Source organism: Lates calcarifer, linkage group LG5 (assembly GCF_001640805.2).
Source record: "Lates calcarifer isolate ASB-BC8 linkage group LG5, TLL_Latcal_v3, whole genome shotgun sequence".
NCBI lineage: Eukaryota > Metazoa > Chordata > Actinopteri > Centropomidae > Lates > Lates calcarifer.
The window spans coordinates 25,801,673-25,824,671 of record NC_066837.1 but is presented as its reverse complement, the minus strand read 5'-3'; the positions used below and the strand labels follow the sequence as shown (position 1 = coordinate 25,824,671).

The following is a 22,999-nucleotide window of genomic DNA, read 5'->3' as shown; positions in this document are numbered from 1 at the left end:
AACAGTTGAAAAGGGGTAACATTTTCAATTCAATTCAATTCAATTTTATTTATATAGCGCCATATCACAACAACAGTCATCTCAAGGCACTTTTCATATAGAGCAGGTCTAGACCGTACTCTTTAAAATAGGTATTTACAGAGAGAGACCCAACAAATCCCACCATGAGCAAGCACTAGGCGACAGTGGCAAGGAAAAACTTCCTTTTAAGAGGCAGAAACCTCGAGCAGAACCGGACTCAGGGTGGGCGGCCATCTGCCTCGACCGGTTGGGTTAAGAAGGAGAGAGAGGGGGAGAGGGGGTAGAGAATAGCGAAAGAAGAACATAGCATAACACAGGTTCCATATCAGATGTAAGATGAGGCCAGTAATACAGCAGTAGTAATGATAGTAGTGATAATTAAAGTATTAACTACTAACACAGCAATACAACTAATAGCAGTGTAAGTAATTTCTAATTCTAGCAGCAGGTGTTGAGTGGAGTTGTAGGAGCAGCAGGAGACTTGTCATCACAGATCAGACTCTACAGCTCCAGAGGCAGAAATACCTGCAGAAAGAGACAGAAGAGGAGACAGAGACGGGAGAGCACAATACTACAGGAAAGGGGAGATACTGAGTTAGTAACATGTAACATGGGATATGAATCCATATTGAGTGGAGAGAGAGGGAGAGAGAGAGAGAGAGAGAGAGAGAGAGAGAGAGAGAGAGAGGAGCTCAGTGCATCATGGGAGACCTCCCGGCAGTCTAGGCCTATAGCAGCATAACTAAGGGATGGTTCAAGCCTGAGCCAACCCTAACATTTAGCTGATTAACTTATGTGTTGATCAAAACAAAAATTAGTAGGCAACTATTATTAGAGCTGAATTGTTTTAGTCACTTTTCAAGCAAAACTGACACACAGGCTCTAGATCAAGCCTTTTGAATTCAAGGATTTTCTGCTTTTCTTTGTCATACATTATAGTAAATGAAATATGTTTGTTTTGTACAAAACAAACAATTTAAACCCTTTGAGCTCTGAGAAACAGAGATGAGCATTTTTCACACATATCAACTAAAATAGATATTAAAACTATATTTTGACACTGGGACATTACAGTGTTCTAGTAATGTTCTACACAACATTACAGCAAGAAAAAATGTCCCTGCTGTAAAAGAGGAGACGACAAAAATAGAAGACAGAAAGTATCATAGTTAGAATGGTATTTAAGCACAAATTAATGGCGAGGATCTGTTCAACAGCAATACACTCAGAATTAAACCAGCACAATTTAAAACTTTTCAGAGTGCAAATCATATTCATATTTGGGACATAAAAGCTTTCAGACATTTTAGCGGGATTTAACTAATATTTGAGCTGATGTTTTGAGGATTTATAGTTAACAAGACCTGGCAACCCTGACTCGTCGCGATGTGTTGTCGTCGGTCCACAAATAAAGACGTAAAGCACAGAAACAGAACAAATAGAAAGTGCATCACTAATTCATTGACTGGCATCCTGTTTGTTTTTATGAAAACCACAGAAAAGGTTTCCACGTCTTTTGACACAGAAAGTGCCTATCGTCGTTAACTTTGTGTTGTTAATGTTAAACTGGCCAATGTTTATTGCACCCCAATGAAATAATTGGTGTAATTTTCCACGGCACGTCTTTTCTATGCCTTCCAACTCTTGCAGCAGTGCAGCAGCCAGCTTACGAGTTGCAGAAAAGGGCCACACAAACATGGATCTTATCACTAAACCAAGAAGCAAGTCTGTTGTGTGGATGTATTTTGGCTTGAAAGCAGATGAAAAGGGACAACCTTTGAACTCTGGCGAGGCTGTGTGTCGTTTATGCCGGAAAATAGTGCTTGCAAAAGGTGGAAATACCACGAATTTAAGAAGTCATCTGAGACGTCGACATCGTGCAGATTTCTTCGAGACCACCTCCTCTACGACATCAGGAGCGTTGTTTGAGGCGCCAGGTGATTGCCCACAAAATTCCGTTCTTTTACTGTATTCATGGACGTAAAGCGTGCATCAAATTTGAGTCTTACAGTATTGCCGCCATTGCAGTTTTTTCATGTGTCCTTCCCCTTTAAACTGGCTCTGCTGTGGAAAGGTGGAAAGAAATAGCCTTTGACCCTAATGTTCGTTAACATGGACACTCTTTGCCTATTCAGGCCACAGTAGACCACAAACTTGATGATACGACATATGTTGTTTTATCTTGCAGAATATTTAATGTTGTAATCAATGACTGTGTCTATTAATATACAGTCTATGGTCGTAACATTGAATGATGTGAGTGTATTTAATGTGTAACAGCTATGAATGCAGCATATTATTCCAACCATGCATTGTATCAGACTGTATATAATCAAGATAATTACACTCAATCGTCGTCTGAATAACATCAGTCAGTAAGTTTCTGACTAGTCAAGCATATATTTCTTTTAACAGGGGGTTATATTATGTCAAGTTCAGTCATGTATAATGTCTTTTCCATGTCACACCAGGGACTCGGGTAAGATATTCTCATTCAACGCAGAGTGTTGATTTTCGCCATGATAGTCATACTACAAACATCTGGCAACCAACTAAAGATCCTTGTGTGCATGCGCAAAGCGACCCAAGTGCTGTGTTTTACGACAGTTTCATACCCCTGTTGTTACCATGGCATCAGCTAAACAGTCGTTCACGCAGCCCAGTGGAAGGAGCTGACGGTTAACAATTTGGAATGTTTTGTTATTAAAATATCATTTGTTACGGGAGTTGCTGTTGTCCCGCTGGCATTATTAAGCAATATTAACCGAGAGGGTGTGCTTTAACGTCATTTGAGCACGACAGTGATGCGGTCATTGCCGCAAGTATCACTGAAGTGCTCACATCACGTTAAAGCACACCCTCGAGTGTAACATTGCGATTATACAACTGTTACCAAAAACAGTAAAATGTATATGGCGGAATCATATTTTTAGTGATGAGTAAGGCGTGCTGTCATGCTGATTTGAACACATTCTAAATGTCTTGTTGACCAATCGGAACTACTTGTTGTATAATATGTCGTAAATAACGGTTCTGCGTTTGGTGCGATGATTTACCAGTCTAAGCCGCCATCTTTAGTGTTTTAAAGCCCCTTTTATGAACCAGTCTCTTCAATACAAATGATGGTGACTGCAGTATAATCGTCGTATAGCATCCATTCGCTTTTACATGGCCAAATTTTAACACCTGCTGCGCTGGCCGCAGTGTGTCCTTACTACCCTGACAGTTGATGGAGCTAACAGCTAACATTGTGAACACAGACCAGAGGGATTCTCGTGAAAATCTGAAGTTGTTTTGTTCCGATATGACAACTAAAGAGGAAATAATTCCGAAAAAAGAGGATGAGTCACAAGAGGAGGAAGAGTGTGAGGTAAATACGGACATTTCTAGACATGCAGTGGTATCAGATTTGGAGCTGGATGAACTTGAAGACAGCAGCAATGAAATAAGTAAGGTTACAAAGAAGCAGACCACATGGGCTGTGAACTGCTTCAACGGCTGGTTGGAGTCTCAGGGGCTCCAGGTGGACCTGACCACAGTGGAGAAGCCTGAGCTGAACGGGCTGCTGAGACACTTTTATGGATCAGTACGGAACGGCAAAGGAGAGCTTTATGGAATTGCCAGTTACATTGCATTGAGAGCCGGACTGAACCGTTACTTTAAAGAGCCTCCTGTCAGCCGCCCCGTGTGCTTAATGAGAGATGCTGAGTTCACCTCAGCCAACAAGGTGTTCTTGGGAGTGCTCAATAGAATTAGGAAGTCTGGTCGAGACATAATATCACACCATCAGGCACTGTCACCCAATGATATTTGCATCCTAAGACACTCACGAGCAATGGACACCAGCACCCCAAGGGGACTTCTGAACAAAGTCTGGTTTGACATACAGGTACATTTTGGCCGCAGAGGGAAGCAGGCCAACAGGAATCTGAAGCCAGATTCATTTGTAATCAGAAAAGATGAGAGAGGACTGAGATACTGCTCTTTAAACTTTGCTGATGAGGCAAAACCGTGCAACGAGGAGGACCGATATTCCATGTTTGAGAAGCCGGGCAGTGAACACTGTCCCATTACTTCTCTTTTAAAGTACCTAAGCAAACTCCCCTCCAATGCAGCCGCCCTTTACTTACAGCCCAAGAAGGAGCTAACAGATGATATGTGGTACAGCCCCATCCCCCTAGGAGTGAACTATCTGGGCTCAATGTTGGCTCGCATGTGTAAAGAAGCAGGAACATCGGTGATCTACACCAACCACTGCATCAAAAGCACACCCTTTCACCAACTGTGTTACGCAGGACTGGAGAGGAGAGCGATTATTACTGTCAGTGTGCACAGGTAGGATTAATGTATTCACCTGTTGCCATCTTAATTTACACTCGTACCCATTTCACCTGGTCAGACTATGTAAATGCTATATTTCTAACAGGTCTGAAAGCTCCCCCCAACATCACCAGACAACTTCTCACAGGAGCTGTAAGCAGTGGAGCGAGATATTGCCAGAGAACAGTTCAGCTGGTCCAGCAGGTCTGCTACCAGACAAGTGTGCACCTCAAACAGAAGTTCACTCAAGCACACACATTCTGCACCACTGCTGCAATGGATTCACTGTTGTAGTAACCACAGTCTGAGTGAAATATTCAGATAAACGTCTATAGAAGTCAGAATGAACGAACAAACTCTAAAGAAACATACATCTCTCTCTATGGAGGAATAAAATAAAACTCACTGGAACAGACTCAAAGCTTCTTTACCAACTGTGTGCACTGTGTGTTTTGTATTTACTATAATGTAATTTATCCAGTTTATTTTATTATTACATTTTAATGCAGTGACATCCTCCAAAGGCCTTGTCTGTATTTTCCCATGTGTGTGTGTGTGTTTCCATAAGAAGATGAAGATGTATTTCCATATTTGACAAATCATTCTTTTATTTTCTAGGTTTGGATCTCAACCATGAAGAATTTTTTGAGGATGTTCCATTTCTCCAGAACGCTTCAAACCAGAACTACGTCCCAGATGCGGTGTTGCCACCCGGGGATCCGTGGCTCCATGGTGGTCCCTCCCGGGCGGTGCTGTCCCTGCCCTCCTGCCTGTGCCTGTGCAGGGACATTGGCTCGTCTGGTCCTGGATCTTCTGGCTCAGAGCAAATGGGAGAGATGAAGGTGTACGCCAAGTGTCACCTTCAGCAAGGCGTCATGTTTGGGCCCTTTGTAGGAGAAGTGTGCAGGGGACAAATGCCAACCAACCTCAAATATGCCTGGGCTGTAAGTAGACTGGTTTGAGTCGACATAAAGAGGTTTAAAACCAAGTTATTAGAAAAAATGCTGGTTTTTTGTGCTATAATCACATCAATCCACTTAAAATCCATTATGTATGCATTGTGTTGATAAACCAGCAGAAATACCCATATAGAATTGGTCATGAACATAGTTGCTATAGACGTTGCTTCCATCTCCAGATTAGGGATGATGCTGCTTTCATCTACATTGATGCTTCTGATGAAAACAAATCCAACTGGATGAGGTGGGTAGTTTGTGCTGATTTAAGTCATGTTTCCTTTCTCCCTGTTGTTTTATGTGTTTTTTGTAGTGCTCATTTGCACTTCATTCAGTTTTAATTACAGAATTTTGGACAGTTTTTACTTTGTTGGTCACAGTGACATTCTGTATGTGCTTACCCTGTGTTTTAGGTATGTAACATATACGAGCCATGAAGAGGAACACAATCTGATTGTCTTCCAGTTTTACCGTCACATCTACTACAGGGTTTCCCAACCCATCACAGAGGGTACGGAGCTCAAGGTTTGGATTGGCAAGGATTATGCCTCCCTGCTGGGCCTAGGGATGGGTGAGTTCTGTCCCACTGGGTTACTGTTGTGTGATAGACACAGAGTACCAGATCCACTAGATCCACTGAATTAACTGTAAGAATAATTCTTAAGGTAACTTGCCAATATCCCATACATTTGTTTTTGTTGGGGCGGTGGCAGGCGACAATGTGAAATGTGAAGTAGGAGACAAAGAGACAGCTCTGCGCCTCCTGCAGGACATCCAATTGGTCACCCTCCCAGAGCCCAGCAGCACCTCCCTTTGGTCAGATCACAGCCAATCGCAGAGCCCCATGCCTGTCATCAGTGACGTGACCACAATGTCAAACCCAGACACAGCTAATGATCCAGGTGGGATTTCTGGCTCCAGCTTCACCTCCACTTCCGCTGTCTCCTTCCCATCCCCTAGCTATGATTTTATGCCTGGCACAGAGAGACTGCTGAGTAACCCAAACGCCACACCGAACAGCCCATGGTACTTTTTTGGGTTCGAGCCAGACCCAACCGGTCGGCCTCTGGACCGGAACACTGTGGTGTGTAAACTGTGTGGGGACCTTGTGGGCTGTCCTGGGGGAGCAGCGGACCTCCAAAACCATCTGACCAACAAGCACCACATCAGATCACGGGACGGTAACAAGGATCGGAGTCTTCTGACAATAGGTAACTGTTCATGTCTACCGCCTGTTTGCATCGCACAGTAGATATTATCACTGCTCACGTTTCTTATCCAGTTGGACTTAATATTGCAAGTACTGTGTTAGTATTAATAAAAGGAATGATGTCCACAATCCCACTTATTTTAGTGAGTTGATAAACTAATATTTGCTGATTAGTGGTAAATACAGCTGAGGCTGATGGATGGGAATACATTACAGATATTTGGTCATAAACTTAAACACTGGGCAAATTTTAAGATGATGACAGAGCTAGGTGACCAAAGTGATTAGGTATCATCTTGGAACCACAAATGTCTCTACCAAGTTCTGTGCCAATTAACTAAGTAGATGTGGAGATATTACACATGTCAACCTTAAGGTGGCACTAGAGGAAAAGTCAATTGGTTCACAAAAGTTTGTAGGATTTATCTAGGGACCATGAACATCTGTACAAAATGTCTGAGCAATCCATTCAATAGGTGTTGAAATATTTCAGTCTGGACCAAAGTGGTGAACTAACCAATCTATCAACTGACTGACCATCTAATGCTGCCACCCATTAATCTTAACCCACCGTTCCTTTTTTCAACAGGTCAACAACGCTCTCAGCCAGTGATGATTAATAGTGGTCTGGTGAGCACACTCCCCCTGGTCTTGTCTGCCCAAGTGACCGAGGCCATCGCCAACTTTCTCATCACAGACCTCCAGCCTCCAGCACTGGTAGAAGGGGAAGGCTTCAAACAGCTGATCCACACCCTTCTGCCCTCCTGCAAAGAGCTGCCGTCACCTTGTCAGCTCGAGAACTTCCTGAAAGAACACCACATCAAAGGCAAGATGAGCCTGGCTCAGCTGCTGAGGAGGAAAACAGGAGGCGGAGATAATGACGAGACATCTGACTACACTGCTCCCATTGAGTTTGAGCCCAGGAGACGCGGGCGACCTCCCAGCCAACGGAGGGAAGTACTTCACTTTGTCACTTTAAGTGTGGACGTTTGGTCCCACCACTGGCAGGGCAACACTGAGAAGTATCTCACTCTCTGGGCACACTACATAGACTCAAATTTTAGTTTTCAGAACCTGGCCCTGACAACCCAAAGACGGACAGACAGCAGGTTGAAAGACTACACCCTTCGAGCAGTGGAGGCCCAAGTGAAAGTAATGGCACAGGAGTGGGGAATCTCCCAGCCCAGTCTGGTCCTGCTGGGAGGTGATGGAAGGAATAAGATGAGGCTGGGGCCGATAAAAAGCGAGAAAGGTGGAGAGGCTGCGGGAAGTGTCCCTCACCCGAACTCAACAACATTTCTTGAAAGGGAAGACTCTGTGTCACCTGAGGAACCACATGGCTCCGAGCACAGCCACTCCAGTGAGGGACTACCATCTGTACCCTGTTTTTTCAGCGCTGTGCAGGGCTGCATTGAGGAGGTGATGTCACATCCTGTCATCTCCAAGACCCTCTGCCAATATTCTGGTATTCTCTCAACCCTGTTCCTGACACCTGCTCAAAACAGAAGCTTGTATCAGCATCATGTTGAGAGTCTGTTGCAGACCCTGACGAAACAGGAACAGGCAGAGCTGAAGTCGTGGGCTCATAGTCGCCCAACGTGGAATAAGCTGTACCCTCTACTGAGCACGCTCATCAAACACAAAAGCCTTGTCTCTGATATAATAAAAGAGATTAGAGGGGAGGGCTTGTCGAAAGAAGACACTGCTTCAGAAACCAGTTCATCTGGCAGCTGCCACGCAAACTCGACCTCCAGCACGGTCACAATGCGTTCTGAATGGAAGGTCCTGGAGGAGCTGTGTATGGTCCTCAAACCTCTGGATGTAGCGTGTCGAACCCTCGCCAAGGAGGCCTTCCCCCGTCTGTCCCTAATCAAACCGATTCTCATCGGCCTGCTCTCCCGCCACCTCGTGTCCCGGCCAGGAGATTCGTCATCCACCTTAAAGGAGGTGAAGAGGATGATGAGGCAGAACTTGGCGAGCTGTTACAACAACCCTGTTGTCAACAGGGTTCTGTGTGTAGCATGTTCCCTCGACCCTCAGTTCCATGGGCTGGGCTTCATGGAGGAGAAGGTGAGTCAGGAAGTTTAAATGAAGGGAAGTGATTAGTGAATAGCTGGGACCAGGTATCACTTGAATTCACTGCTGGTTGGTTTGCCATGAAATTTTGTGCAGACAAGATGAAGATCAACTGACTTTCCCCTGCAGCATCATGTTTTGGATTGGATTGCCATTTGGTTAGTTTTTTTCCGGTCAGGATGAATTGTAATAATTTGGTGGTCCCTTAATTTTTTATGTAACACCATTATCAGGTCGAGATAGTCATTTCTCTCTCATGTTGGTTTATGACCAAATGCCCACAATACAAACATTCCCAACACCCTCAGCTGTACTTTGTTTTTAGTTACTTATTAGCAAATATTAGAATGCTAACATGCTAAACTATGATGGTGAACATGGTTAACATTACACCTGCCAAACATTAGCATATTAGCATGCTGGTAACCTAGATTTTAAGTCTTGTTGATACTAGTACTATATGATACCTGATTTTTGGTAGTGAAAACTAAATGTGTTCCATTGCTTAGAACATCCTGTTGTACATTTAACAAAGAAGCCAAGACACAGGTTGTTGTTTCAACAAATGTGAACATACACATGCTTCAGGAAGTGTCTCATAAGATGTCAGCATAATGTACTCGACATTTTTCAATCCTCTGTGTTCTGGAGACGTTTCAGTTGACCAAAACATTGAGTTTTGAAATGTTTCCCTATGAATAGCACACATCACATAAAGCTTCCATTTTGTTTTTGCACAGAAATAATGAGAGATTTTCCTGCTTATTGAATTTCATTCAAAATGACATTGACCCTTGAGACTGTTACTTTGATCTGTTGGAACATTAAATAATTTAATAAATAATTTTAAATAAATAAATAATTTTGTTGTGATTACTTTCTAGGAGCAGACAGCCACTTTTGATTGGCTGAAGAAAGAAGCTGTCAGGATTGTGAAGGAGGACAGGAAGAGGAGCCAAGGTAAGAAGCAAAACCAGAGTAAGAGAAGCCCCTCCCCTGGGTCACCAGAGTCAGAGGGTGACTATGTGCGGAGGAGCAAACGGCTCAAAGAATCCCGTCCAATCAACTTCAGAGAGATCGAAGACGAATATGAAGAGAGCGATGTAGGAGAGGCCGATGAGAACGAGTCAGCAGACCCAGGTTCTCAGGGCGGGCTGTCTGGAATGGAGTTTCTGCTGGGAGACCTGTTCTGCTCTGCCCCCCAAAGCAGGCAGAGCTCCGTGGAGGAGTCCATAGACATGGAGATGTCTGTCTTTAGAGCTGACAAGGGGGCCTCACTGGGAGTGGAGCCTCTGCAGTGGTGGAGGACGAAAGCGGTACAGTTTCCACTCTTGGCCACAGTGGCGCGGGCCTATCTGGCTGCCCCTGCCGTGGCGGGTAATGCTGCGCAGGAGTACATGCAGGAAGGAGTGGGAGCCACATACAGGAAGAGAGCCAACATTCCACCAGAAAGTTTGGACACAATCTTGTTTCTGCACCACAACCACATGCCCACCTCTGACACTGGACAAATAGCAGTCAGGAATGATGACAAAAACAGTGGGATTGAAAAGGTTCCATGAACAGAGAAACACACAGTAAACACAGTAACATGCTAAACACTTATCCTTACCTAGATTTAAATTTGATTATTGCCATAAACCAAAGCCCCAGCACAAAGTTAGCATGCTGGGAAAAAAGAAGCTGCACAATGTCTACAGCTGGGATAAAAACCAAGTCAGTGTAAAATCAGTGCATATTACGGAGAGATGCTCATTTTTGGGGGATCTTGGCTATTATAGATATTGGATTGGAACAGCCTTAAACAATCTCAAGTTTTATTGATTGAAAATGTTTATTCAACCTTAACTGTCTTTAAGGTCAGTATTTTTTAACATCATTTTATCATTTTTAGTTTATTCCCTAGGGCCTAAAGAGAAGACAAAGAAAATATATATATATATATATAGCTTTGGGCTATTCTACTACTGATTTACATTGTGCTGCGTTTATTAAGCATTTTGTAGTACCTAGTGCCTTACCTTGTTTTAATACACTAGATGGAAGGGTATTCCTTTTTTTATCCTTAATGCCAAATTTTAAGAAACATAACTGTGATTACAAGCGTGTAGGAAAGTCCTTCATGGTAGTATTGTGTAAAAGTTCTACTGTGCAACTTTACTTTTGCATAATGACTTGTACTTCATGTTGCTAATCAGTAGATAATGAAAGACATCTCTAAACGCTGAATGTTAGATCACTTCTTGCTGCTTTTTCTCATGTTACAGTAGGAATTCAACAGTTACGTCAGTAAATTAATGATGGAACTTAAATCATAAATGAAGAGATCACTGAAAAAGGATCCCAGGAAAAAACAACCTGACACTTGCTGAGAATAAAATGTGCCATCTCATTTGCACTGTAGAATAACAATTGTTTATGCCTTGTTTTTGTACTGCTGTATTTCAGAAGGTCATTTGTTACCTGTGTACTGACACCTAATGGTTTTATAGTATACTGCACTTTTCACTGCTACATTATACTGTATACTGTTAAAACAAGGGATGAAGTGTATTAGCACAATGTCTGTATTGTTTTAGACTGTAATGTTCTTGAACCTTGGCATATTCTCGTACATGCAGAGCTATTATTGTCTTATTGTAACATGAATATACCTGTTGAATACTCAGAATAAAACTATTACCATATGAGCAGTTCATTTACCAATTCAATCATGAAAAACACACTGTGTAGAAACATAGTACACAGTATACTGTTTAGTACTATTCTGCATACTGTGGTTATATATACAGTATAAACATACTGTATATACAGTGTATTGCATATTACATTTCAGTGAAACACAAACATTTACATTTAATAATGCTTTTTTTTTTTACCTAGGCTATCAACACATCTTTGATTATACAAATGATTTAAAAACATATGTATCTGTTCTCACAAACACTAAAAAATCAGTGCACCTGGATAAAAAAAAAAAACCCACAAGTTATTCAAAATTGTGTTATGTTGTGAACTGTAGTTCAAAATAAACAAACAGACAGACCCTGAAAAGTAAAACTTCTAGACAGAGACTGGAACATCTTAATTATTATCCCTCTAGAACTTGGCCTCAACTGAGCCATGAGCAGCTTCAGCCTGGACGTTGTCCTCTCTGTAGCGGGTTAGTCTCCTACAGTGGATGAAGATGTAGGCAGGATGGACAAACACCAGCAAAGTGAGGAGAGTCAGAGTAACATCCACCTGCAACACATCAAAACATTATTTATTTACCACTATCACACAATGTCAGTCTAATTTTACATGCAGACTGTGTTACATTTTGACAGAGGCACAAACTTGTATTCTTGCCTGGATGTGTCCTCGGCATGGTCAAAATATCAGCCTGATATAGCCAGCTTTGATATTCAACAAAGGTTTCTTTTGTAAAACAACAACTTAAACTTTCTTGAGCACTTACAAAAAAGGGGTCTCCACCAAGAGCTCCTTTGACGAGGGCAAAGCAGGGGTACTGCAGCAGAGAGATGACAGCAGAGATGGACATCACCAGGCCATACAGCTTCCCAAAGTGACAGGCTGGAAAACTGAGAGAGAGGGAGACGTGTCACTTCCACAGGTATGTCTGTAAATTAGGATGTTGCAGATGGACAACAACAAAGGAATGTAGAGAAGAAAAGCTTTGAATCATCACAGTGGCTCTGTCCAGTGTCACTTCCCTTCACAACCACATAATGTTATCATGTTTGCTTTTTGTGACATTGTCAGAAGTGTTAAATTATTCGAGGCTGCAGCTGCAAGTGTCTTTCAGTCAGTGCTGGTGATAGTTAACTTCTGACCACACTCACACTGCAGACAGAGTTATGCAGTTCACAAGTTAGATTTAGTTAAGTCAGATTTGATCAATATAATTGTTTTCAGCTTCAGATTTGTGAACTGTTCCACTGTTTGGCAAGTGTTTGTCATATTCTGACCATAAAGAAAAGTTTAAAAACCACATCCTCCATCCACAGCCTTTAAACTAGAAGAAATAATGATTTGTGGCTTCTAAACTTGTGGCTATGTCTCCCTGCACTAATACAGAAGTTAAATTTAGTGTGCCTTCAAATTTACTGAGTCATGAACCTCAACTCTTAGAAAATTAGGCAAGTTTACACATTTGCCCAGTTTGCTGATCTGTATGATGGGTCATGCTTTACATGTTGGTCTTCATCCTATATCCTCCCTCACACAAACTCTGTGCTCTTCAATATTTGACATTTTAGACTATAAGTGAGTTTTCGAGCAACAATTCACCTTAGAGAAGTGCAAAGACACCATCTAAAACACTGCTAAGTTATGTAACATTTCATACAACATCATACAGACTGTATGCCAATCATAAGATAACTGCATTAGCAAAGAAAGACACTAACTTTGTTGCAACTTTTTTGCAACTTTGTTTAACAACACAACAAAGACCATGGTAATCATGTCACTGTCAACAAGAACCAAACACTGTGGCCTTAACCAAGTTGGTGTTCTCTGCAGGGCTACTGTGTTTTCAAGTGTTTCTTTTATTTTGTCCACCTCCTGTTTGTACATGTAATAGCTGCTCACGCGATGCTAATGAAGGCTGCGTTTCCACCATAGAGGAAGGAGCGATTGAGGACTTGCAGAGCAAAGGTGAGATACTGCAGTGGGAGGAGAGGAAGGGAGGCGCACACAGAGAAGAGCAGGCACTGCAGGGAGGTCAGGAACAGAGACAGAGAGGAGGAGCGCAGGTCTGCCTCCTGCTCTGTTTCTCCTGCAGGAGGGAACATGGTTAAGAAGGAGTAAGTGAAGTTGCTCTGTTGCATAAAACACACACACACAAACATGCACCAGTTGTTGCTTTACCATGAGCCCGAGGCTTTCCCTTGTGTCTGTCCATGATGAGTCCATTCCAGGGAGCACACAGCACTCCACACAGCTGGGCCATGGCAAAAGCATTAGTGTACTGACTTACTGAGGGAGACACAGTGGGAAGGAAACAGCCACAGAGAGAAGTGATAAAGGAGTTGGTGTTAGATGGTGATAAGGAGAAGAGAGAAAAGGTCAGTGAGGTAACAAGTAGAAAGCTTTAAATCACAGTCAGTTAATACATGTGATAAAGAGGGTTAATTAGTGAACTTTATAATCAGTTACCCAAGTTGGGATCATCATTAGCCAGGCGGCTGAGCATGGGGTTGAGTGTGCCGATGAAGAGGTAGTGCCTCAGCTGCATGATGGACAACCACAGCAGGTGCCACAGGAAGAACCAGGACAACACACAGCTCTGGAAACTTGCAGCTAAATGCATGAAAATTCACATGAAGTCTGTGTTATGTGACATTTTCCCTCCAACTGTACTGGGTAATAATCCTACTAAGAGGATGTTTTTTTGGAAATATAAATATATAAATATAATATAAATTTGCAAAGTTGCAGTTACCATTAGATTATTCATTATTCACCATTTTCTTTATCTGGCAGATTGGGTGCGAATGATCCAGATTTTGACTGGTTAGATATTGAAGCATTCAGTCTGGGTAAACCATTAACACTAGCTAGTCTTCCATTTATCTTGAATCTGAGGGAATCAGAGGTTGCAGATGGTAGTTTAATTAATTGGTAGGTCTACACTGAAGCTCTGAGATTTGATTAAAAGATGGGAAAAAAGACCTGATGTTAAAGCACCAGTTGCCCTAAAAACACAGATTTTCCTCTGGGAGTGGCAGATAATTGCAGTTTTCACTGTGGGAAAATGATGGGGGGGTTTAATTAATGATATCCAACCATATTTGTGAAATAAGACTGTGCTGTACTGTACTGTATCTGCTCAGCACTGGTTTAAAAGAATTGGTCACTGTTAGGGATGCATACCCTGTTCCTGTACTCGTACTTGTACTCATAAAAGTGTCCCGATACCACAGCTTGATACCACTTTACAGCAGCGTGACGTTCAGTCGGACGGTCAGGTGCTAAGTGAGAGCACAGAGGAGCAATGTCGGCGTTGTGGAGGTATTTCACAGTGGATGATGGTGACTAAAGTAAAGCGGACTGCAAATTATGCTCTGATAAAACATCTAAAAAACCAACACGGCACGACACAGTGTTGCCCAAGCTACACGACTTTGTGAAGAGGCACATCCGCAGCCTGTTGCAAGACATTTCGGCCCTCAGCTTCACCACTGATATTTGGATGAGCAGCGTTAGCCCGGTGTCCCTCATCAGTTTACCTGCACAACAGATTGACGAGGATTTTACTCCGCAAAGAGTCGCCCTGCATGCAAAACAGTTTAGGGGTTCGCACACCAGCCAAGCCATCGCAGGTGTGTTTGTTGACATGCTTCAGACATGGGGGGTCCCTAAAAGTTCTGTTCATGTTGTGCTACGTGATAATGCAAAAAACATGAAGTCACACAAAGCCATGAGTGACGCTGGACTCCCGAGCCTGCCGTGTGTCGCACACACCCTCCAGCTGGCTGTTAATGAGGGGCTTTTAGCACAGAGGAGCGTGGCTGATGCTGTGGCAGTCGGACGGAAAATAGTTGGACATTTTAAACCTTCCACCTACTCCTGCCTTGAAGATATTCTGTTTGTTAAAAAAGATGCAGTTGAATGCTAAAATGTCAATAACACTACTTTAACAGTACTTCTATTGAGTAAAATGTGTGGCAATGTCATATATAATGGAATGTTCAAATGTCAGTCACAGTGATCTCTTACAGACAGAGAATGAAACAATATCTGATGAAAATAAAACATGTTTTCAAGTAAATGTACGAAGTGTAATGGCATTAATAAGTACTCTTATTGGTACTCTGTATCGGCAAGTACTCAGATCCAAGTATCGGTATTGTATCGGTTTGGAAAAAAGTGGCATTGGAGCATCCCTAGTCATTGTGATTCCATACATTCTTCAAATCTGTTTTTTTTTTTCAGTTCCAAACTAAGCAGGAAATTCTCCATTGAATTGTTCAAAAACTTCATGCGGTATAATCAGAGTGTTTTCTGGCAGATCCAAAACTTCAGCAGTTAATACAAGATTGAATTACATTGCCAGAAGAAGACTGCTTGGTAATAGACAGTGGACAGAGGTAGATCAGAGTTAGTCATTTGAAGTTGTTTTCTGTATTTGATGTGTCAAGTACCTTTAAATACATTATGATTGAATTGTATAGTCCAACAGCGGTCTCCACACCTGACACTGTGGATGTTTAGAAGGTGGGAAGATGAAGATACTTACCTTTTCCAGAGTCTTGGGTCTCTGTCCTGTCATCAGGTCCTGCTGGTGTGTTGTCCATCCCACTGGACTCTTGAGAAACCGTCATTGCACTGTCCCTCATCTTTTCAAACTGCTCCACATTGTAAGTGTTGGCCTTTCCACAGTTCACTCTGAGGATCAGGAAAAGTGGACATACAGTATATGTCATGTCTTAAATAACCTCAGAGAAAGTAGCTGCTCCAAAGTTTTTGTAATAATCTCACCCGTAGGTGTAGTATTGTGGCAGAGGGTATGGGATGTGGTTTCTGGGCATCAGCAGGAAGGTCCTCATCAGGTGTATGATGCTGCAGGAGGACAAAACAAGGAAGGAGGAGCGGAGACAGATTCCCTGTTCATACAGAACCTGGAAAGCAGAGGAAAAAAGATTTGGTATAGCAAGGGAACCATTTGAAATACAGACAGAACATAGATGAGCAGCTTCCCTGTTTTACCTTGATGATAAGAAACACAGCTGAGGAGGAGTCAAAGGCACCGTTGTAGAGGGTGATGATGGTGGAGCGGTGACTCGTAAACAGGTTGCCCACCTTCCAGACACACACAGTCACATCAGTGCATCAGACATACAGTATTTTTCTATACTAGGTACAATATACAGGACTACTACAGGGTATTCACCTGCATGTTTGTTATAAGGAGCAGAATTCCTCCCACAGCGATGCAGGACAAGGCAGGAAAAAGCAGCTCTGAAAACGCTGTGGAGCAATGGAGGACAAACTCATCACACATTATTATCTTTCAGACAAGAAATGATTTTCTTCATTATGTAATTATGGAATAATTGTGAACGTATTCCCTTTCATTTCACTTGATTTGTGCTAGAACCACAAGGAAGTCAGAAGAGCAGAGAAGTTAGGAGGTTAAGACCAGTTAAACCGTTACTGTGTATTTTAGCAAGACAGCTACAAAACTGTTTGAAACAAACTCTTCCTGTGGTACTGATGTAAATGGCTCAGACAGCTAGATGAAAAGTAGATTTTCAGTAGATAATTAAAAATTAAGAATTAAATATTGGTTTAATATGATTAAAGCAATGATTATGTGCTGTAATAATCTGGGTTGTGTGGTTTTTACTGTACAAGGAGCCATTTTGCTAACTTTGGACTAAATAACTAGACCAAGATGACACAAACTGTAACTGGACAAAATTTCATTTCACAGGTTGTGCACTAAAATTGCTTTGAGAGAAATGGGAGAGGAATACAGAGAAATAGGCAGAGTAAAGACCTGCTAGTGATCAAAATGATTAGCTGGTGAGCAAACTAACTTCCCCTCTAACTTCATTTAGATATTCTAGCTATTAAAAAAACAAACAAACAAACAAACAAAAAAAACAATGTTCCATGCTTCAGTGCATAAGTAATGGTATTTGTTCTGGAAAGAGAGTAGTGTATGTTTAAAATGGCTGGAATAAGGCTGAAATTGTGAGAATTATGAGAAGAAGAAATGAGCAGAAACTATGATGACACAGAGGTTAGTGGTCAATCAATTCACCGTTCCATTTCCTGAAATTACAGAGAGACTACATTATTTATACATTATGTCTTGAATGAGGTGATGTTTAAAAAGGTTAGGGAACAGCTTGAAATGGTTACATGATGGTATTTGCTGTACGTTGTGTATGATTGTGTGTATGTTTGTGTGCAATTACCTGGACTGGAGAAGGCTACAAGAAGTGTTCCAGTAGTGTACAAACATCTGGAGAAAGACATACAACTGAATTTAGAGCAGTCATGTTTGTGTTTCTCTCATTTATTCTCCAAAACATACACTGAGACAAACAGTACCAACACACAGACACAGACATATTATAATGCCTTTTAGAATTTCTCATAAAAAACACAATGGTAAATAAGAATATTTAGTAGGTACACCATGAACATTTGCAGTGACTGCAGGTTGGTGGACAGAGCTAAATGTAATGGATTGTATTAGCCAGATTTGCTTTTATTTAGCAAACTATCCTTCAGTAATTCCCTGTATTTATTTCATTTTTCATTGTTAAAAACACACTTAAGACATACACTTCTTTGTGTTAGTGTATGTCTTAGGTAGGCACTTTGACCTGCTAACCTGTATCATGTGATCTACAGATATGCATTCACGTGCATTGTGAGAAATAAATAAGTAACCTCAACTGTTAATGTATAACACAGAGGTTCCAGAAATCAACATTCCTCACTGTAACTGTGTGCAGAAAAACAGACAAGGACAATTTCATATTGTCTCGTGTGATACCATGATACAACAGGAGATACAGTTACTGTGTGCAGGCATGTGTTCTTGGTGAAATGTACTGTTCCACAGGGGTCGAAGAGTAATAAAGATTTGAAGAACTAGTAATGCTAAGTCAGCATTCACACTAATAACTTACAGTATTTCAAATTGTCAGCCGCTTGCTTTCTTAATTCTTAACCATTTATCTCATTATGCTGTCTGAGGAGGCCTAACTAAGTAAACTACTAATAAAGAATCTGAATTTTAAAGCTGGGTACATTTGTCAATGAGCTACTAAAATGGATTCATCTGGGGCCTTAAACTACAGCCTGGAGTTTTTTGGGGGGTTGGGGAAAGAAAAATTAGACAACTCACATTGCTAGCAGCCTAGTCACCATGGTGCCAAATCGATCGAACAGGTAACCATTGATGAGGTTCAAGAAGTTGTTAAGGAATGAGGCGATGGTGAAGACCAGTGAGAACCTCTCATCCTGTTTACTACAGTCTGCACAAGAGAAACGAGGAAAAACAAGAGTTTTTGAGAACGCTGCTGTTTTAAATGCTAAACATCAAAGCTTACTTCGAGCTGCTGTTGTATTAATTGTAGTGTCTGCAAATACTCTTAATGGCATAAGTTCATTTAAAGCTGCATAATTTAAAATAATTGATCTTAACAATCAATCAGCTGGGTCTGCATAATGTGAAATGGGATGGTCATAGTGACAAACTCATAGAGAATTATCACAAAACTCAGGTCTTCAAGGCTATTTAGCCTCTTTTAGCTCATTGTTTTCAGTTTGGCAGACAGATGAAATTAGCAAACAGCTGGTCAAGAAAGTTAAGACCAAAGCAGAGCTAAAAGTAGAACAAATGTTAGAATTAGATTTGTCAAATGTCCATAAGATGCTGTTGTGTTTCTGCTGAGTGTGCATGTAGAAATTAGTTGCTAACGCTAGCGACAACAACAAAGGTTACAGTATGACAGGAATATATGGCTGTTTTGATGCTGTTCTGCCCCCAAGTGGTCAAAACTATGAAGTTAATGCACCTTTAATTTCTAGTATTTTTGCTTTAGTTTAAAGATATATGTGCCTTTATTTTCTTAACATTAGGTGTCATTTCTCTTTCAATAATCAATTGATATCTTCTGTAAATAAAAAAGAGAGTCATCTGCTTTCATCTAGCTCACACATTTTAATTCACATTGTGCTTGGGCTGGTTTAAAGAAAAGACTGATATCCATCTGAGCTATACTCAGCAGAGATATTTAATTCAGCATCGCAGTAACAAGATCATCTCTGAAACTTAATCAAGTTGCTCACCTTTGATCAGTGTGCCATTGGTGCCTGGGATGCTGTCACACAGCTGACTGAAGTACCCATCCTCCTTAAGCACAAACACCAGAGAGGCATAACCAAACACCACACCGGCAAAGCACAGACACTCCAGAATCCCCGAGGCCAGTGTCAACCAGTAGCGCAGCCTGATACCAACCTCGTGCCCCTGCATGTTTCACTTCCTTTCCTCAAGGTCTCCAGAAGGTCAAATGTTTTTTTCCTCTGAGAAAGTTTTAGTGCCTCTTCTTCTCTTTTGATTTTCTCTTCCTATGCTAATTCCTTCTTAAGAAGATTCAGTTTCTGATGTTTCCCTTCAGCTGCTTGTCTGGATTAAAGTATCTACAATACAGAACAAAAACAGAACAGATGTCTTTCAGTTACAGCCCCAACAGTACAGTATTATTGTTGAGTATTATTCCACACTTACACAATGGATGATACAGGACTGAGCAGCATCTCTGTAGCATTTTAAATGGATTAAACACATACTGCCCTCAATCAATCAACTTATATCCTACAGTTCTCAGTTTGTACAGCCATTTTACTGTCTTTCTAAAGAATGATAAAGGGTAAATATTGCATTGGTTTAGTACAATATTTGGTGGCATAAAAAGTTGTATGGGTTTCGTAAAGTGAAGATGATTCCAAACAAGTCCTTTACATCTCGAGACCTTGGAGGGAGAAAACCATAAAGCCTGCCACAGTATATGATAAGAAGAGTTACTTTGTCCTCTGGTGTGTCTTGAAGACAGTTGTGATAATGTGGGGTGTCACACTGTTTGGCTTTCATGCAAACTAAAATCCATCAACGTTAATGACTGTGCTCATTCTGGTAACTTCCAAGGTGCTTCATTAAAAGTGAAGCCAAAACTTCACCTTTAATGAGACACCTTGGATACTGGGATATGAGAGCATATTTAAATTCTAAACAGTAAGACCACAGTCAAATAGCTTCAAATGAAACTTTATTTGGCAGGAATATCTTCTATAAACACAGTCACTCATGCATTCTTAAAATTTCAAAAGTTTCGCCTGGTAACATTAATAATCACTCATTTGTATTAATTAATTGAGCCAGTTTTGTCTGTGTGGTGGAAAGTAACTAAGGATATTTACTTAAATTTTCAGGTACTTTGAGGAAAATATTGCACTTTGTACTCCACTGTACTTATCTGACAGCTATTTTTACTTGTTACTGTAAGTTACTGGGCAGACTCAGGTTTTATATACAACTAGGAATGCATTTTATTTAACAAGTGAAATGCAATCTATACTTGAAAATAAATAAAATAAAATAAAATAAAAAATAGCAGCTTCACACTGACCAAGTGTGACTGACACTGACATCTAAATGCTATTGATGAATTAGTAACAATAATCTCAACACTTAACCAGTAATCATAAAAAAATATAAATGTAATATAAAAAACTCTGAAAGCGATCACTCTTGAATATCAAATAGGTTTATTTTTCACACTTTAATTACATTTTGCTTAATATATTTCTGTACTTTTACTTTAACAGACTTCTTATGAGTTCTTTCTTTTACTTCTACATTTCGGTGCTTAAAATAAAGGACTACTTATATACCTCAAACTTAGAGGTATATAAGTATATACCTCAAACCCTTTACTGAACGATCGGATGTTCCTGATGTCTTTTGGTCTCATGTTGGACTCACTCTACAACATGAGGACGGGAGACATAATGATAGACAGTGCAGCAGTTATCGCCAGGCGGTGCTGACTGTAATCCAGATTAGTTCACTTAATCTATACGTAACCACACATGGCACGACGTGGACACAACGCTAACATAAACTGGGTCCTTAAAATGTAAAACGGTTACATTTTAAATACCATATACCGTTTAACACAACATGAGTGGACATTTTATATGTCATATCTATTTGTACAGGTAGCGAAATACAGTATGACGATATGAGACGATGAATGAACTCATCTCAGCTCCTTTACCACGCTTCATTCCGCCAACACCTGCTGCACTTTATAATCTAGCAGTGAAATGATGTTTACCTTGCTATTTCCAGGTGATCCAAACGTTACAGACCTCTTGTGCAGGGACTCTGCAGGACAGCGATGCTCCTCTCACCGAGCCGCAGTGTGTCTACCATGCAGAGCTGCGCCTCACTCTCTCTCTCTGCCCGTCTGTCTGAGGTCCCGTTACAATCGCAACAGGTGGGCACAGGCGCGGGAAACCACATTAACATATGGGTCTCTATTGTAATTCTCATTAACAGTTTAATCGGCTAATCTTTGGGATTTTCTGTTACTTAGCCTACACGAATATAACAGCATTTTAATTCTAACCATTCGGTCCTTTTAACTGGAGACAAAGTAGAGCTGCTATGTACTGATTTTCTGTTGTCATGCTGCCAACTCAGTGTCTTTATAATGATACCGTAAGAAAAACTGCAGTCATTGTGGTGGGGTTTTGTACATTTGGAATTTGTCCTTTTTTGAGATTACTCTCTTAATGAACTTACATCATCATGTAACAATAGATCTGTGCAAATATGAATGGCTTCCTTGTGATTTACAGTATGTTCATCTATGCCACTAATTGTGGCAAAGCTGGACATACTGTAAATGGCACTGGCACAATGGCATAAATACAGTCTATGGATAAAGAGGGCATTAGTAGAAAAAAGAAGAAAAAATAAGGGGCAAAAAGTTTGAGGTGTTCAACTTGTAATTTTATGTAAAGAAAAAAACTACAAGATATTTTCTGACGTAGAGAGTCATATCTAAAATAAGTCTGAAATAATAATAAATATAATTAGTTATACATAATAAATTAGTATATGATTATTTATATACAATATTAGTGTTATAGCCAAAATAACTTTATAAAGCTGTGAAGATGACACTTGTTTTGAAGTTCTTCAGCCCCCTAGTGGCCACATATGAAGTAACACGGCTTTAACTATCACTACATAGCATTTTCATGCTTATGTAGTTTGACATTTTCAGAAATACACTTTCTCACTTTCATGCTAATACTTACTAACCAGCAGATGAGAAAACAGATAACACTCTTTGATGCTACTGCTAGTACCTAGTTATCTTAGCTTACCCCAGAGAATGGAAACAGGAGGAAACTGTTAGCCTAGCCAGTTAACCAGCTCTTAGCTGTAGCTTCATATTTAGCATATGGAAATGAGTGGTGTCAATCGTCTTATTTAATATTATTAATGATAACATAGTGTATTCTATCACTGCTAGAAGTTTGGTGGAGTGAGAATGATCCATACGACACCACAACACAACAGAATATATTCCCTTCATAAAATATTCAATAACTAAACTCTTCGATTGCATTCTTTATTTTGATTGCAGATTAAATTTCAAATGGATAAAATTGCCATTTTTGCCCCTCAATCTATACTCAATATGCATAATTACAAAGCAAAAAAACAAAACAACAACAACAACAACAACAACAACAACAACAACAAAAAACCCCAACATTTTTATAACCTTAAACTAAATGTACTAAAAATCAAAAACTGAAATCTGAAAAAATCCAGTTGTCTTTCCTGTTTACCTGCAGTACGTCT

General features: G+C 40.7%; 2 protein-coding genes across 3 annotated transcripts; one reads left to right on the top strand and one right to left on the bottom strand.

Annotated features, from left to right (window-relative positions):
• Positions 1–61: 61 nt before the first annotated feature.
• On the top strand, positions 62–11,273 carry LOC108900151 (uncharacterized). Of its 2 annotated transcripts, XM_018701032.2 has the most exons (8): positions 62–4,356; positions 4,448–4,545; positions 4,960–5,285; positions 5,480–5,544; positions 5,711–5,868; positions 6,011–6,508; positions 7,097–8,577; positions 9,468–11,273. In XM_018701032.2, exons 1-8 carry the CDS (start codon positions 3,251–3,253, stop codon positions 10,143–10,145), a joined length of 4,410 nt encoding a protein of 1,469 aa, XP_018556548.1. In that variant the 5' UTR covers positions 62–3,250; the 3' UTR covers positions 10,146–11,273. The 2 variants fall into 2 exon arrangements, with proteins under 2 accessions (XP_018556548.1, XP_018556549.1); XM_018701033.2 differs by lacking the exon at positions 4,448–4,545 and having other exon boundaries at positions 62–1,958.
• Positions 11,274–11,682: 409 nt separating this feature from the next.
• LOC108900152 (equilibrative nucleobase transporter 1) lies at positions 11,683–21,601 on the bottom strand. Its single transcript, XM_018701034.2, has 13 exons — positions 21,456–21,601; positions 19,405–19,758; positions 18,458–18,587; positions 17,517–17,563; positions 16,484–16,560; positions 16,300–16,392; positions 16,072–16,211; positions 15,830–15,978; positions 13,747–13,890; positions 13,459–13,566; positions 13,180–13,366; positions 12,044–12,167; positions 11,683–11,826 (listed from the first exon to the last, which is right to left on the bottom strand). The coding sequence occupies exons 2-13, from the start codon at positions 19,589–19,591 to the stop codon at positions 11,683–11,685; spliced, it is 1,530 nt and encodes a 509-aa protein (XP_018556550.1). The 5' UTR covers positions 19,592–19,758; positions 21,456–21,601.
• Between the last annotated feature and the right edge of the window lie 1,398 nt (positions 21,602–22,999).